Raw genomic sequence first — 15,229 nt, 5'->3', positions numbered from 1 at the left:
GCCACAAAAACCAATAACCCCCTCCCACAAAGTCATTTAAAAGACCATTAAATTGTTTAGTCAGTCAAAGGTCTGGTTATAGAGGAATCTTTTTTCCTGGCGCCTAAAGATATGTAGTGAAGGCGCCAGGTGAGTCCCTCTGGAGAGAGCCATTCACAAATGGGGAACCACCACAGAAAAGGCCCCATTCTTGTGCTGCCACCTTCTGGACTTCTCCTGGAGCGTGGCACATGAAGAAGGGCCTCGGGTGATGATAGCAGGGTTCGGGTCATATGCACAGAGGTGGCCCTTGAGGATTGCAGCCAAAGACCCCAAAGTATATTTGGCTGAGACCCTCTCCTCTATTTTCTTCCCTTCCCAGGTTGCAGTGCGTCTGCCAAGCCAGCCCAGCCCGGTGCAGCTGAAGGGGTTCCTCATTATGCAGAGGCAGACATTGTGAACCTGCAGGGGGTGACAGGCAGCAACACCTACTCTGTCCCTGCAGTCACCATGGACTTGCTGTCTGGCAAAGATGTGGCTGTGGCCGAGTTTCCTCGAAAGCTGCTGACTTTCAAGGAGAAGCTGGGAGAAGGCCAGTTTGGAGAGGTGAGTTCACGGCTTGCTCCTTACAATATGTGTACCTTCCAGCAAGGATTGCTGGAGCAGGAGACGGATGATAAAAGCATGGCGTGGTCTGGTCATGGAGGTAAGAGAAAGACTCAGCTGGACTGAGCACTAAGGCAAGAAGGCCATGAGCAGAAAAGAAAAAGGAGTTGGATAAACTATGGGCTGGGACAGGAATGCCAAGATGTTCTGATCAGGGGTGCCAGCTATAGGGGACAGAAGGTGCTTCAACCCCCTCAATATTTTGAAACAGGGGGCTGAGCCCCCCCAGTATTGAGGGGAGGGGGCTGCCACCCCCCGCTGCTCCTGGGTGAGCACTGGTGTGCTGGTTGGGGGTGGCGCTTTCCACCCTCTGTGCCCCCCCCCCAATGGGTGAGTGTCTGCCCACCATGCACGGCAATTGCCAGAGTGCCTTCCGCACAACAGGTCCCCCCCCAATGTTGGGCCCAACTTGCTGTGCCTGGTAAGGATTTTAATTCATTGGGCAGGTGATATCATCCTACTGGACATTGAATCGGCTAATAATGGGTGTCTAATAATAACAGCAATTTTTGTTTTGTCCATGCAATGTGGCTCTGAAACTTTCTGTGTTGCTCATCAGTAAAGGAGAAGTCACTCCAGACCCACCGTCTTGGCTCTGGGACTGCGGGTGCCCCGGGCCACGCACACCCCATGCGCACGTGTGTCTGGCATTAGTACACCCACTAACATCATAACTACATAAAGATGTGGTTTATGTACTTATGTATGTGTGTTTACCTTGTGCACTTATGAATATTCATTTTATTTATTATACCTTAGAATTCTTATAACACTTAGAATATGTAAACAGAGAAGAGATTGTTGCTTCAACCCAAGCTAATCCTGCTTCTCAGCCGGATGAACTGGTCTCTGTATTGGGCAATATTAATACAGGGACAGATTTGTCCAGTTTTCTAAGCTATTGCTTGTTTACTGCTTAGACTTCATTGTACAGCTCAATGATTAAGGGAACAAATGCTGAATTTACCGGAACAGCATCCGGTTCCTGATTTACGAGTTGATGTTACTTCTATCAAATACACAAGTGATTGTAAAGAAAAAGACTATGCCTATATTTGTCTGCTTGTCTATACTCCTGATTGTGGAGCACTTGTCCTTGGTGATATGTTTTTCTGTGACTTTCCATTCTGCTACTATGTCAATGTCTGTTGAAGTACCACTGTACTTTGGCAACACTCTCCTTGTCTGTCACTGCTGACCTTCTGTGGATGAATGGAGGGTGTTAATTTGGAGGAGAATTATGCATAATAGTAGAAACTGATAACTGCTTCACTGCATACGCTGCTCTGTCAGGTGTCCACTATGATCAACTGCCCAATAAAATAAAATGCAAAATCACAGGCTCATGTGACCCACCTTATTTTTGTGATTGTGAAGTTTTTAAACTGCTTTTAATATTGTATTTTACTTATTGTAGCCTGCCATGGAAGCTGTCATTAATAATAATAATAATAATAATAATAATAATTACAGCTTTTATTTTAATAGCCACAGCTTCCAGCAAAGAATTCCCAGGATTCTCTGAGGGAAGACATGCACTTTATATTTATCTTATGGATCTGAACATAAATACCAGTGCAAATTAAACTCTTCTTTTCACCACAGCAGTGACAATGCATAGACACGGTGACAGTATCACCACCAATGATGGCTTTCAATTTTTACTGAAAGTTCAGGTTTTATTTATTTACTGATTTTTTTAAAAATGTACCCTGCCTATCAAGGAAAAGTTTATTACCAGGGTGTATAATAATAAACCAATTTAAACTACAATGCATAGGAATAACAATATAGAAGCAATTAGATAAAACAAAAGTGAGTACAGTATCACTCTTTAAAAGAGCTGAAAAAATGAAAACAAAACAAATTCCTTCCAGTAGCACCTTAAAGACCAACTAAGTCAGTTCTTGGTATGAGCTTTCGTGTGCATGCACACTTCAGACCAACACGGCTACCTATCTGTAACTGAAAAAATGAAGTTACTCTAGGGTTTTTTCTATCATTGTTCATATGGCAAGGTATTGTTTATTATAGTGTGCAGGCTCATCTCACTATCCTTTCTGATAAACAATTGGTTTTGCATTTTTGTTGTGTCTCCAAACCTATTTGAGCAGAGGTGACCGTGGGACAGAAGCAATATGTGTGTTCATCGAGTTCCAAAATGCCACTATCATATCACTTTCAGCTCTCTTAAAAGATAAGTGGTATGACAGAACCACTGCTGCCCTTTGTGTTCAAACATTTATTTTGCTCCAGTGTTATCTCAGGTCAAACAATTTTGCAGTTTTTTGAAATGCTATAAAATTATACCTCTATCTGTCATGCCAGCTACAAAATCATAGAATTGTAGAGTTGGAAGGGATCACAAGGGCCATCTAGTCCAACCCCTGCAATGCAGGAATCTTTTGCCCAACGTGGGGCTTGAACCCATAATCCTGAGATTAAGAGTTTCATGCTCTACCAACTGAGCTACGTAGCATGCTGGACAAGCTCTGTTGGTCCTTAACTTTGATCTTGTGCAGATATTTTTGGGTAGGGGGTGAGGGGAGAGACACAACATATATGTTCAGAAATCTCTTTGCATTTCTGAAAATCTCTGCTGCATGTTTCTTGGAGTGCTGTTACATTGCTTGATTAACCCACTTAACTGGTTATAAAAACTGGTCCAATAAAAAGTGGTTCCCTGTCCCTATCTCCCCACTGGAAACATAGGGATATGTTAAAGTTCAATGTGTGCATTATCAATGAGATAACATGGCGTGTGAACCCTTAAAGAGAAACAGCGATGACCCAGGAGGTCAGTCCTGGAGAGCCAGCTCAGGGCTCATCGGCACTTTTACCTTTTGCCCTGCACTTTCTAAGCACAGGTCTGCGGTTTAAAGCCCCGTATCTGAGCGCTTTCCCCCCTGCCTTGACACTTTTGTCAGGAAATGCGCTCTTTAATGCTAAATCGGAACAAACAGCAATTTGGGTTTTCTGCAGATTGCTGTTTGCTCCAATTCAGCGGTAAGGAGAGGGTTTTCGCGGGGAGAGCTCCAGGGTGAGAAAAGAAAAGTGTGCTTAAATGTGGTGCTTTAAAGCATGGACCTATGACTAGAAATGCAGCACAAAAGAAGGTCTGGATGAGCCCTCAGAGGTGTGGCCTGGCTCTAGGAATTCGTTATTGCTCTGTCCGACTCCCAGGCCTTGAGAATAAAGTTTGTTTTACCGTATGTTTATGGCAAGTTCCTGCACAAGCGACAAAGGACAAAAAGCAGTCTTTAGGCCACCACTGTTTGAGGTAATTGCCACTGGCCTTCTTAGGGCTCATACACTTAGCTTTTGCCTCGTTCTTTCAAGACACAGCTCCATACTTAAAAGCTCTGTGTCTGAGTGTGTGGGGGGGGTTTGCCCCCCAAACCTCACAGAAACCCGCTCTTTAAAACTCAGTGAGGGCAAATGCCAATTTAGGTTTCCTGCTGATTGCCTTTTGCTCTGATTGAGCTTTGAAGTTCACGTTTCACAGGGAAAGATCCAGAACAAAAATAATGCTCCTCAGAGATGGAGCTTTTAAGAGCAGAGGAAAAGTAAGTGTGGATAAACCCTTACATTTCACTTCCCCTGAACTCATTCTTCTGTTTCCCCCTCCATGTCTATATGTGCTTCCCAATGCAGAATTGCAATTCATTCATCTGATGAAGTTGATTGTGGTCCACCAAAAGCTCCTGCTATAATATCGATTCGGTATTTCTATTCTGCTTTTCAACAACAAATGCTGAGCTCCAAGTGGCTCACAATAATCACAATAGCATTAAAACAACAAGCATTGCACTCATTGTACTATCAAATACAATAATATAAATATTATAAAATAAAGCAAACAACAAATTTATAAAAATGATTAGTACAATTCAATAAAGTCATAGTAATTCAAAATATCAGAAAACGTAAGAAATCATTCATCAAAATGATTAATACTGTTCAATAAATACGGTATGTTAGTTTTTTAGGTACCACAAGGTTTGGGAAGCGACAACAAACCAACAAGATTACAGTTCTGGAAAACAACTCAAAGTAAAAACTTCTCTGCCTCCTCACACTAATCGGAGGCTATCTAAACCCTGATGGGTATTACATGCCAATACTAGAGAACTATAAAGCAAAACATCAGTATTCATCTGTTAAATTCCTGATCCCCAGCAAATTTAGCAAAACTAGTCATAGATCCATTTATGGTCATCCAGGCACCCAAATTCACAACACCAGATTGTTTTATTTCATACAAAATATGAAGAAGCTCATCTGATGGGTCACTCAGCCCTGGGGCTGATATCAGTCTGGTCATGTTGCCTCTCTCTAAGATCCTTGGCAGCAACTTTGTTGTGTCTGGGAAGCTTTCCATTATGGATAAGGGGACTTCAGTGGAGTGATAACACAACCAGAAGATAACAACCATCTGTCTGTACAGGAAATTCACAAGCAAACTGACTCTCAAATTGGCTGCACAGCACTTTGAACTCATTTCTACTCCAGAAGCAGAGGAGGAAGTGGGGGGGGGGGGAGAGTTGAGTGGGGAGGGGGAGGCCATTCTCATGATCTTGCTTTTTTTTTAAGTCCAGCCCTTCTCTCTGTGAGAGCTATTTGCCAAACCATTTCTGCTTTGCTGCCTTCCTTCTAGGTCCACCTGTGTGAAGTGGAAGGAGGGATGGAGCAGTTTGTGGAGAAGGATTTTGTTCCGGAGGGCAACACCAGCCAACCTGTCCTCCTGGCTGTGAAGATGCTGAGAGCTGATGCCAACAAGAATGCCAGGTGCTTGGGAGGCGGAAGACAGCTGTAGCATTCCTAAGATCAGTTACAGCAGCTCCTTTACCCGCAATGAGACCAAAAATAAACAGAATAACGTAAACAGAGCCCTGCTGGACTAGAACAAAGGCCCACCTGGTCCAGCATTCTGTCCTCATGGTGCCCCACCAGATGCCTATGGGAAGCCCGGGTGCAAGCAGGTTTCGTGCCCTGCTTGAGAAAGGAATCTTGAGTAAAACGCACCAAAAGGCTCTTAACCATTTATAATTACTGTTAAAAAGCATTAAGTGAAATACAAAGCATGTTCAAAACACTTCAGATACATTTTATTGCCGTAATCCTTAAAATAATGCTGTGAGGTAGGCTGGTATTAGTATCTGCATATTCTAGAGAGTGCAGGAAGTGAGGCCCAAGGCTAACGAGAAGGTTCATGCTAGACTCGAGGCATGATTTGAATCAGGGCCTTTCTGATTTTCAGCTCAAGGCTTTCAGGCACTAGGCCACATCCGTTCCCCTTGCTGGATTTAATTTCACTTTTAATATGTATACCGCCTTTCTATATTACTATACACAAGGCAGTTTACAAGCTGAAAGACAACAAAATATACAACAAAGATGCTGATGTTTTAATGTATTTTTAATCTCTTGTTGGAAGCTGCCCAGAGTGGCTGGGGAAGCCCAACCAGATGGGCGGGGTATAGGTATAAATTGTTGTTGTTGTTGTTGTTGTTGTTGTTGTTGTTGTTGTTGTTGTTGTTGTTGTTGTTACACACCTTATAACAATCTGATAGGATACAAAGGATTCATAATAAAAACATAGTAACTTTAAAACAAACAACTTTTACCAAATAAAGCTGTATTCAATAATCCATTAGAATATAACAGTACAAAATAAAATTAATTCTCAAACTATCAGCAAATAATAATCAGAAACTCACTCTTAACAATTATAATAAATGATTACTAAACTATAATCAAGTAAAATAACAGCAAGTGACAATGCATAAAATACCACAATACATACAAAACCATGGAAACTGAAAAACTGAAAAACAAAGGCACACAATTTTACAAAATTATAATAATTTTGTTTCTGAAAGGAATGACTTCCTCAAGGAGATAAAGATTATGTCCCGGTTGAAGGACCCCAACATCATCAGGCTGCTGGCCGTGTGCATCACTGACGACCCCCTCTGCATGATCACTGAGTACATGGAGAATGGCGACCTCAACCAATTCCTGTCTCGCCAGGAGCCCCAGAGCTTGTCGGAGTGCTCCACCCCTTCTGTCAGGTAGCTAATGAAGGCTGTGTGAGTGCTGGGTTGTGCACTGCCTCCTCTGTGTGCAGGCCTCATTTAGGTGGCAGCTGTTCCACATTCTGACTCCACAAGCCGCTGAGCTTGTGTGTGTGCATGTTGTACTGTGCTGCACAAAAGGGCTCAAGGTGCAGTCCTTGGGCATTTCCCCCTGAACCTTTACTGGAGCAAAGGGGGTCCTCATTATCCCTCTTCTGCCCCCCAGCAAGCATTTGATTCCCACCCATTTCATCCCACCACAACCTGCAGCCTTGTCTGTTCACAGAACTATGGTTGCTCTCCAGATGCTTCCTGTATAAATAATATTACAAGCTTGTTTTTTGCTCTGGGGAGACAACAAAATCAACGGCAGAGTGGAAGGGCTTGGTAAAAGTACTTTTTCACATTTCACATTTCTGTCCAGGCTTTTGTCCATGATGGAACTCAGAGCAGCATATCTGAGTCTTCTAGTCAGTGTCCTCTCCAGGCACTGGTCAGAACCAGACCAGCTTCGCTTTGGGAAGGTTGCTGCACCCTGCAGGTTCAGAGTGTGGCATCCTGGGAAGGATCCATAGGATTTGCTAGTTGGGGATGAAGACTGAGGTTGTTAAGGCAATAGCTCAAGGGGGGGGGGCACCCAGCATGTTATGGGAGGACATACTGTGCATTAGGCAGAGTTATTCTGGAGAGCAGGAGACCTTCAGGCAGATGAGGATGATAAAGTGGGAAGCTGAGATCTATCGGGAAAAGAGCAGGAAAGGTGTAGCAGAGACATGGAAAAACTAAGGGTAGGAAGAGAGATACTGTAATATCTCAGGGATTTTGAATTATAGGGATCAGTGTAAAAGAAAAGCATCATCTAGTTTTTCTTGTTCCAAAGCAAACTCAGCCATGTATTACCGGTAAGTAACCTTCACAACTGCATGTTGGGGCTCGCCAGCACTTCCATTTGTCCTGCCCCTTTCTCCTGGGGAGACCCTCTATTTGCGGCTGAATCGGAACAAGCATTAATTGATTTTGCTACAGATTGATGTTTGTTCCAATTCAGCGGTAAATAGAGGGTTTTCCTGGGGAAAACAGTGGAAGAAGCAGAAAACCTCTCCGTCCCATGCTTGACTGGCCCTATATCTCCCTCTAGATTGACCCACCTAATTAGGGCTTTGCTTTTGCTGCCCCAGCTGATGGTCAAGCTACATGCGACTTCAAAATGTGTTTTTAAATAGCATGTTTAAGACTGCCCACATCCTTTTTCTTTTATAAAAAGCAGCTGTGGGAGCCCTCAGTCAAGAGAGGCTGTAACATAGAGCAGCTGGATTAGCAGTTTGCCCCATGCATTCCCCACCCCCACTTCCCCCACTGGCCCAAAGCTGCTATTTGCCCCATTTAAATAAGCTCAAAATCAAAACCACCAGAATGCCTATATTACGCAAATCCAATTGAAAAAACACGTAAACATAATAGGCTGTATGATATCAATTGCAAAGTTATTTACTAGAAACTACTTCCTAAAAAATTAAATACTGCTTCTTATAAGTGTCAAAATCAACATCGTGACATAATATATTAAAATGTAGCTTATTTAGTTGACAACCAAGTCCAGTAAGTACAAAATACAAATCCTATTTTGTCAGTGCTGTAATTCATTCATTTCCAATTTCTTCATCTTCTCTTGTATTTTTCTGTCTGACGTATTCCTTAGAAGAGGGACATGAAATAATCTTCTAAGTGTCTAATAACGATGATAAAGTTGGTAGACAAAAGAAACTGGCACTGGTAGATGCTGGCACAGGCAGACAAGACAAGGATTTTTAATTTGTGTACCTATTATATTGCAAAGTGTCTATGTTTATATGATTTAGAACTACGCACAGCTGATGAAGCCCCTTCGGGTGAAACAGGGGAATATCCAGGAATATCCAGGAAAAATACAAGAGAAGACGAAGAAATTAGAAATGAATGAATTATGGCACTGACAAAATAGGATTTGTATTTTGTACATATTGGACTTGGTTGTCAACAGAATAAGCTACATTTTAATGTATTATGTCATGATGTTGATTTTGACACTATGAGAAACTGTATTTAATTTTTTAGGAAGTGGTTTCTAGTAAATAACTTTGCAATCGTTAAAACAAAATAAAAAAATTCCTTCCAGTAGCACCTTAAAGACCAACTAAGTTAGTTCTTGGTATGAGCTTTCGTGTGCATGCACACTTCTTCAGATACCAATTGTTTGCAATTGTTATCATACAGCCTATTACGTTTACGTGTTTTTCCATTTAAATAAACAACATATTTTGGGTGGCAGCAGTTTGACAGGAAAGTAGCAAGGGTGAAAAGGTTAAAAAATGGCACCATAGTCCCATCTGGATCACCTTCCCTCGGCTGCTTCTTTGAAAGATTGAAATGCAAGCCTTCTCAAGCCTGCAATTTAAAAACTCCCTCAGTGCAGTCTGACCCTCTGTCTTTTGGAAAACAGCTCTGGGTGGCTGTTCCCCTGCCTAGACAGGAAGGAAGCATGCTTTCTGCAGTTTGGACACTAGGCTGGCCACAAGCCATTCCTTCTCTGGTGCTTCTTATTTCCTTCAGCTATGCCAACCTGAAATTAATTGCCACACAGATTGCTTCTGGCATGAAGTATCTGTCCTCCCTGAATTTTGTCCACCGCGATCTGGCTACACGCAACTGCCTGGTAGGGAAGAATTACACAATCAAGATCGCTGACTTTGGCATGAGCCGGAACCTCTACAGTGGAGACTACTACCGGATCCAGGGCCGGGCCGTGCTCCCCATTCGCTGGATGTCCTGGGAGAGCATCCTTTTGGTAAGCCTCATCTTTCACTTCCTCTTTGAGCTGGTGACTGCATGGAGCCTGGATTCATCCTTTCTGTACCAAAAAGCCAAAGAATTGTATATATGGGAAGGTAAAGGAGGAGAATGGGTCGTGGGCTAGGTGAATATTGAAGGCACACATTCTTAAGGTTTTTTAAAATTATACTTTTAATCAAGTTTGTGGAATCCAGTTTGATACCATGGTTGGCTTTGTTAGCATCCTGCAGGAATACAAATTAGAATCGCCACTCTATTTTTAAAACATTCCTTTGCCCCATCATGCTTTTATTTCTCTGATTGAACACAGGCAATTGACCTTTCAAGGGTTCCTTCTGATAGCAAACTCCCTGATGGTGACCACAGAAAGGAGAGCTAAATTTGGCAAAGGCCTGAAAATAACAGCTTCTTTCAACATGCCCTGCAATTCCAGCTGTGCTTCTCCACCAATGAACGACTGAGAACTAGACTACCAAACTAGACTGCCCCATAGCCTGAAAAGTGTCTTCTGATGTTGCCACATATTTTTCTCCTGGAAGTCTCTTTGGGCTCTTGGGAGATGTACATCCCTGGATGTTTGTAAGTGCATGTTCCTAAATGGTGTGCTTTCTTTCTCCCTTTCTCCCTCTCTCCCTCTCTCCCACCCACCCATTTATCCACCCAGGGCAAGTTCACCACAGCAAGTGACGTGTGGGCGTTTGGTGTGACACTCTGGGAGACTTTCACCTTTTGCCGCGAGCAGCCATATTCCCAGCTCTCAGATGAACAAGTCATTGAGAACACAGGAGAATTCTTTAGGGATCAGGGACGGCAGGTATGGAAACAACAGGAAATAGGAAAAAATGAAATGTACCAGGTCATCTGCTCCATTATGGGACACTTGCATGTGCTTTAGGTGAAAAAGAGGACAGGACTCCTGCACTTTTACCCAGGGTTCTGTTTCCTTGAAATTAGGGGCAGTGGATGCTACAACATCTTTGATATATAGTTTATTTACACATATATGCAACCTGAGCCTAAGATGAAGAAGTTTACAGCATCAACACCCCAGAAGGTCATATCCTTGGATTCCAACAGAAGTCAAGCATGGCTTCTTCCATGACCCTGCTTCCAGCCCAGCTCACAAACACCCCCCAATAATTACAAGGGACTCCGGCATCATGCAGGCTGAACCCCCAAATGCACAACAGTACTTTACAGTGGTACCTTGGGTTACATACGCTTCAGGTTACATACGCTTTAGGTTACAGACTCCGCTAACCGAGAAATAGTGCTTCAGGTTAAGAACTTGGCTTCAGGATGAGAACAGAAATCGTGCTCCGGTGGCACGGCGGCAGCAGGAGGCCCCATTAGCTAAAGTGGTGCTTCAGGTTAAGAACAGCTTCAGGTTAAGTACGGACCTCCGGAACGAATTAAGTACTTAACCTGAGGTACCACTGTAGTTGGTTTATAAGCTGCTTTCCCACAGTGAATTTTATCCAAAGCAGCTCACCACAAACACCAGCTTATCAAAGTACCAAACATCCCCCTCGCAAAAAATGTTTACAAAATGTATCAATAAATTTGAGTGTCAAAAATATTTACAAGCACAATATTACAAAGAAATAATATAATCTTAATACATAAAATGAAAGGTAATTACCATGGCTTCCTTTCCTACCAGAATTGTGAGCTGTTTTAAAATAATTATAGATTGTTAAATCTTGCACTTGCACTCATCCAGCTGGCATCCCATAAATACAGTGGTGTTGTTGTTTTTGTTGTTGTTGTTGTGTGCTTTTTTCCTTGACAGGGACTCAAGGCAGCTATAGTGCTGTGTTCTGGGGGCGAAATGGGAGAGTTTGAAACAGGATAATAAATAAGCCATGATTAGATTCTGGAAAGATTTACAAACCTGTGTTGTTGAATAGAAACATGGGTGAATGTGGGATTGAGTGAATGGATGCAATGAAGCAGAATATTATTATTGGAGCTTTAAAAATGGAGAGTCAGAAAAATGGGTGGGGTGGGAATAAAATCAGTGTGACACTTCTGCTAGAATGAAGAACGTGGCTTCCATTCTTCATATGTAAATGAGGAGGGGAAAGATGCTCTTCCTTACCTAGTTATGGTGAGGATGAACACAATGAAAATGAAACATACTTTTTGAGCCCAAGTACAGTATAAATCAGGGACACGGGTGGCGCTGTGGGTTAAACCATGGAGCCTAGGACTTGCCGATCAGAAGGTTGGCGGTTTGAATCCCCACAACAGGGTGAGCTCCCGTTGCTCGGTCCCTGCTCCTGCCAACCTAGCAGTTCAAAAGCACGTCAAAGTGCAAGTAGATAAATAGGTCCCGCTCCGGCGGGAAGGTAAACTGCGTTTCCGTGCGCTGCTCTGGTTCGCCAGAAGCGGCTTAGTCATGCTGGCCACATGACCTGGAAGTTGTACGCCTGCTGCCTCGGCCAATAAAGTGAGATGAGTGCCGCAACCCCAGAGTCGGTCACGACTGGACCTAATGGTCAGGGGTCCCTTTATGTTACAGTATAAATCAGGAAAGCTGTGATCTTCCACATGATGTTTGACTTCAACTCCCATTGTCTCTGGCTATTGGAGCCAGGCACACCTGAAGCACATTTCTCCCCTCAAAAAATTCTGGGCACTGTAGTTTAACCCACACAGAGTTACAGTTCTCAGCAACTCTTTGCATATTGCAGTGCCCAAAATTACAGGTGAAACTCAGAAAATTAGAATATTGTGGAAAAGTTCATTTATTTCAGTAATTCAACTTAAAAGGTGAAACTAATATATGAGATAGACTCATGACATGCAAAGCGAGATATGTCAAGCCTTTATTTGTTATAATTGTGATGATCATGGCATACAGCTAATGAAAACCCCAAATTAACAATCTCAGAAAATTAGAATATTAAATGAAACCAGCAAAACAAGGATTGGAAATAGAGTAATATTGGACCTCTGCAGCAGGGGGGCGGACGCTCAGGCCAGCAGTGGTTGGGGTGGTGGCGGCAGGCAAGCTGTGGTGGGGAGGGCAAGTGGGCACGGTGGGTGGTGGGTGGCCTGATTTCCCATTTGCACTACGGCATGTTGACAATTTCTCACCCCTGTCTGGAAGCACTCCAAGCCTTGAGTAGTCTGGATTGCCCCACTAGCAGCACCTTCCTTGCCTTGCAGATCATGCCATCTTCTTCTTAGAATAAGGAAAACGAGAGTTCTCATGTGGTCTACTGGGTAGAGTGATTGGCCCTGAGTTCAAATTCCCCCAGAGCCATAAAATTATGTCAGCCTCTGATTAATCTTTCTCTCAGCCTCAACTTGTAAGCCATCCTGGATTCTTTGGAGGAAATGGGGCTACAGATCTGATTAATAAGTAATCATTAGTAAATGAAGTAGATTACTTTCAGCTACATTCCAGCTCTGCTGTTACATGCCACAAATGAAATCTGAAGTCTACGGCTTCTAGTGTCTTTTTGAGAGGGGTTTTATCTGCCTTTATTCAGTATCTGTTCTCTCTCTCTCTTTCCTATTTAAAGACCTACCTTCCGCAGCCTGCCTGCTGTCCTGATCCTGTATATAAGCTAATGCTCAGCTGCTGGAGACGAGACACCAAAAACCGACCCTCCTTCCAGGAAATCCATTGCCTGCTCCAAGAAGCAACCACTTTGTAGTGATGCCTTTCCTTCATGCCCTAAATACTCTGGACCGTCTCAGCCCATCTGCCCTCAAAAACTTACACATAGAACTGAAGCCACTTCACCTGGACTCACAATTTCTTTCAGTAGCGGAGTTGGGACTTTCGTTATCGGCCACCAAAGGAAAGGAAAGGAAAAAGATGGGATCTGACCAGGTCTACCACACAACCTCATTCAAGGTGCTATACTTTGGATTGGCAAAGACTGGGGGAAGGGATGCTATTTATCTTGTAATGTCATAGGTTCCGGTTTATGAATGGGTTTAGTCTGCGATGGGAAGAGGAAAACACGACTCTTATTTTCCTCTGAAGGAGGAACTTGAGATGTAGTCTGACTACACAGACTTGAGGTGGGAATAGGTAAACACACACACAGCTAGGAAGAGTGCCAGCACTTTATGCCCGGGGCTGTGTGTGTGTGTGTGTGTGTGATGCAATTCTGCCTGAGTGTAGAAAAAGAGTAGAATATGATACTGGATGTAGAATTTGGCTTCTTTAGCTCAGCTTTCATTTTAAATAGGAATAAGTTTTATGGTCTTTATTACCACGTCTATACACTTGAAAGCGTATGGACAATGCTTGCTGAAAAATCGCTGAGGTAGGTTTCCAGTGGTTTGTGAGACAGTCCTAATGCACCCCCCCAAAAAAATAATTAACCAGATATGAAAAATTCTGCAGATTTGCCCAGCTTGCACATTTTACACAATAATTAGAATTTGGATCACTTTGTGCTGGTTAAATCTTCTTTTTTAGTGTGGAGTACAGACTGCCTCAATTTAGGTTTTTTTGTATGCTATATGAAATATAGAAATGTTTCCTCCTATACACTCCAGATCTAAAGCTTCTGAGAATCTCTCGATTTATCTATTTTAGAGCGCATGAAGATTTTTAATACTGTGTACAGTCCTGGTTTCTCCCATCTCAAAAGGGTTAACATAGAGCTGGGAAAAGTGCAGCAGAGGGCAACTAAAATGAACTGGCCAAAGTGGCCATTTGAGGCACTTTAGATTAGAAATGGCAAGTAATGGAGAGCATGATAAAGGCTTAGAAAATTATTCACAGTGTGGAGAATGATATTTTTTTCTCACTATCCCTCAGAAGGCTAGGACTCACAAGTATGCAATGAAATCTATGGCACATCAGTTCAAGAGAGTCAAAAGAGAGCGTTATTTCCTACTATGGATAATTATCATATGAAATTCAGTGCCACATGCAGAGATAGTATGAAACCTCTTGAGGTGGCCTACTATGAGGGGATAGGAGCTCTTGTAAGACTGCTACTCATTTCAGTGAGGCCTGGGCAGGTGAATGGTTAAGGGCCAGCAAACTGGAGGCAGTTGGGTACCAACCAGGGAGCTAGTCTGAAAGCAGCTGAGAACCAAACTAGGCATGAAGCAGGCAGCTGCATCTGTACTTTCATACCTCTGCCTCCTTCCCATATAAAGTGGGAGGTCTGAGGAAAAGAGCTGGATTCTTGGTCTTTCCTCCCCTGTATTATCTTCCCATGTTTCATCTCCCCAGCCAAGTTCACTTTTGCCATTGGACCAAAGCCGGGAGAAGTGTCTGAAGCAGCAGAGGAAAGGGAGGTGAACCTGAGGAGTAGAGAGCCAGCTTCTCTCAGATGCATGTACCTTTTGTTGTGGAAAAAACCAGACCCCACCCTCACACGCCCACCCCTTTATACATGAAAGGGGCAGATGGGTGAACAAATGCGGCTATTTCCATCATGTCTGCTTTGGCCCTTGGCCTGCACAAGTTGCTCAGACTAAAGTGCCAGGCAAAATAAGTAAGTTTTATAGGATCAGGCAGTAATCTATTGGCTGTTTGTGTCAGCTCAGCCACAGGCAGATTGCAGGTCTTTTCAGCAAAGTGGCACAAAAAAGCAATGTGCTTCAAGACCTCCAGTGCCTTATGGGATGTTCCAGTCGATTATGTCCCATATTCATCGACAGGAGGGGGCGGGCATCCTGCTTCAAGCGCCAAAATG

The 15,229-nt window shown here is 43.1% G+C and overlaps 1 protein-coding gene across 1 annotated transcript in view; it reads left to right on the top strand.

Moving 5' to 3' along the window:
• DDR2 (discoidin domain receptor tyrosine kinase 2) overlaps window positions 1-14,450 on the top strand; it is a 65,183-nt gene extending 50,733 nt beyond the window's left edge. The window contains exons 12-17 of the mRNA XM_081867313.1: window positions 362-585; window positions 5,303-5,433; window positions 6,528-6,719; window positions 9,312-9,546; window positions 10,216-10,365; window positions 13,085-14,450. Coding sequence (XP_081723439.1) covers window positions 362-585; window positions 5,303-5,433; window positions 6,528-6,719; window positions 9,312-9,546; window positions 10,216-10,365; window positions 13,085-13,219 — 1,067 coding nt within the window. The 3' untranslated portion in view covers window positions 13,220-14,450. The remainder of the gene's footprint in view (window positions 1-361; window positions 586-5,302; window positions 5,434-6,527; window positions 6,720-9,311; window positions 9,547-10,215; window positions 10,366-13,084) is intronic.
• Window positions 14,451-15,229: the final 779 nt, after the last annotated feature.

This window comes from Podarcis erhardii (genome assembly GCF_964252035.2).
Source record: "Podarcis erhardii genome assembly, chromosome: 6".
NCBI classification, from domain to species: Eukaryota; Metazoa; Chordata; class Lepidosauria; order Squamata; family Lacertidae; genus Podarcis; species Podarcis erhardii.
The sequence above is the reverse complement of the archived record's forward strand: the minus strand, read 5'-3'. Positions and strand labels throughout refer to the sequence as shown.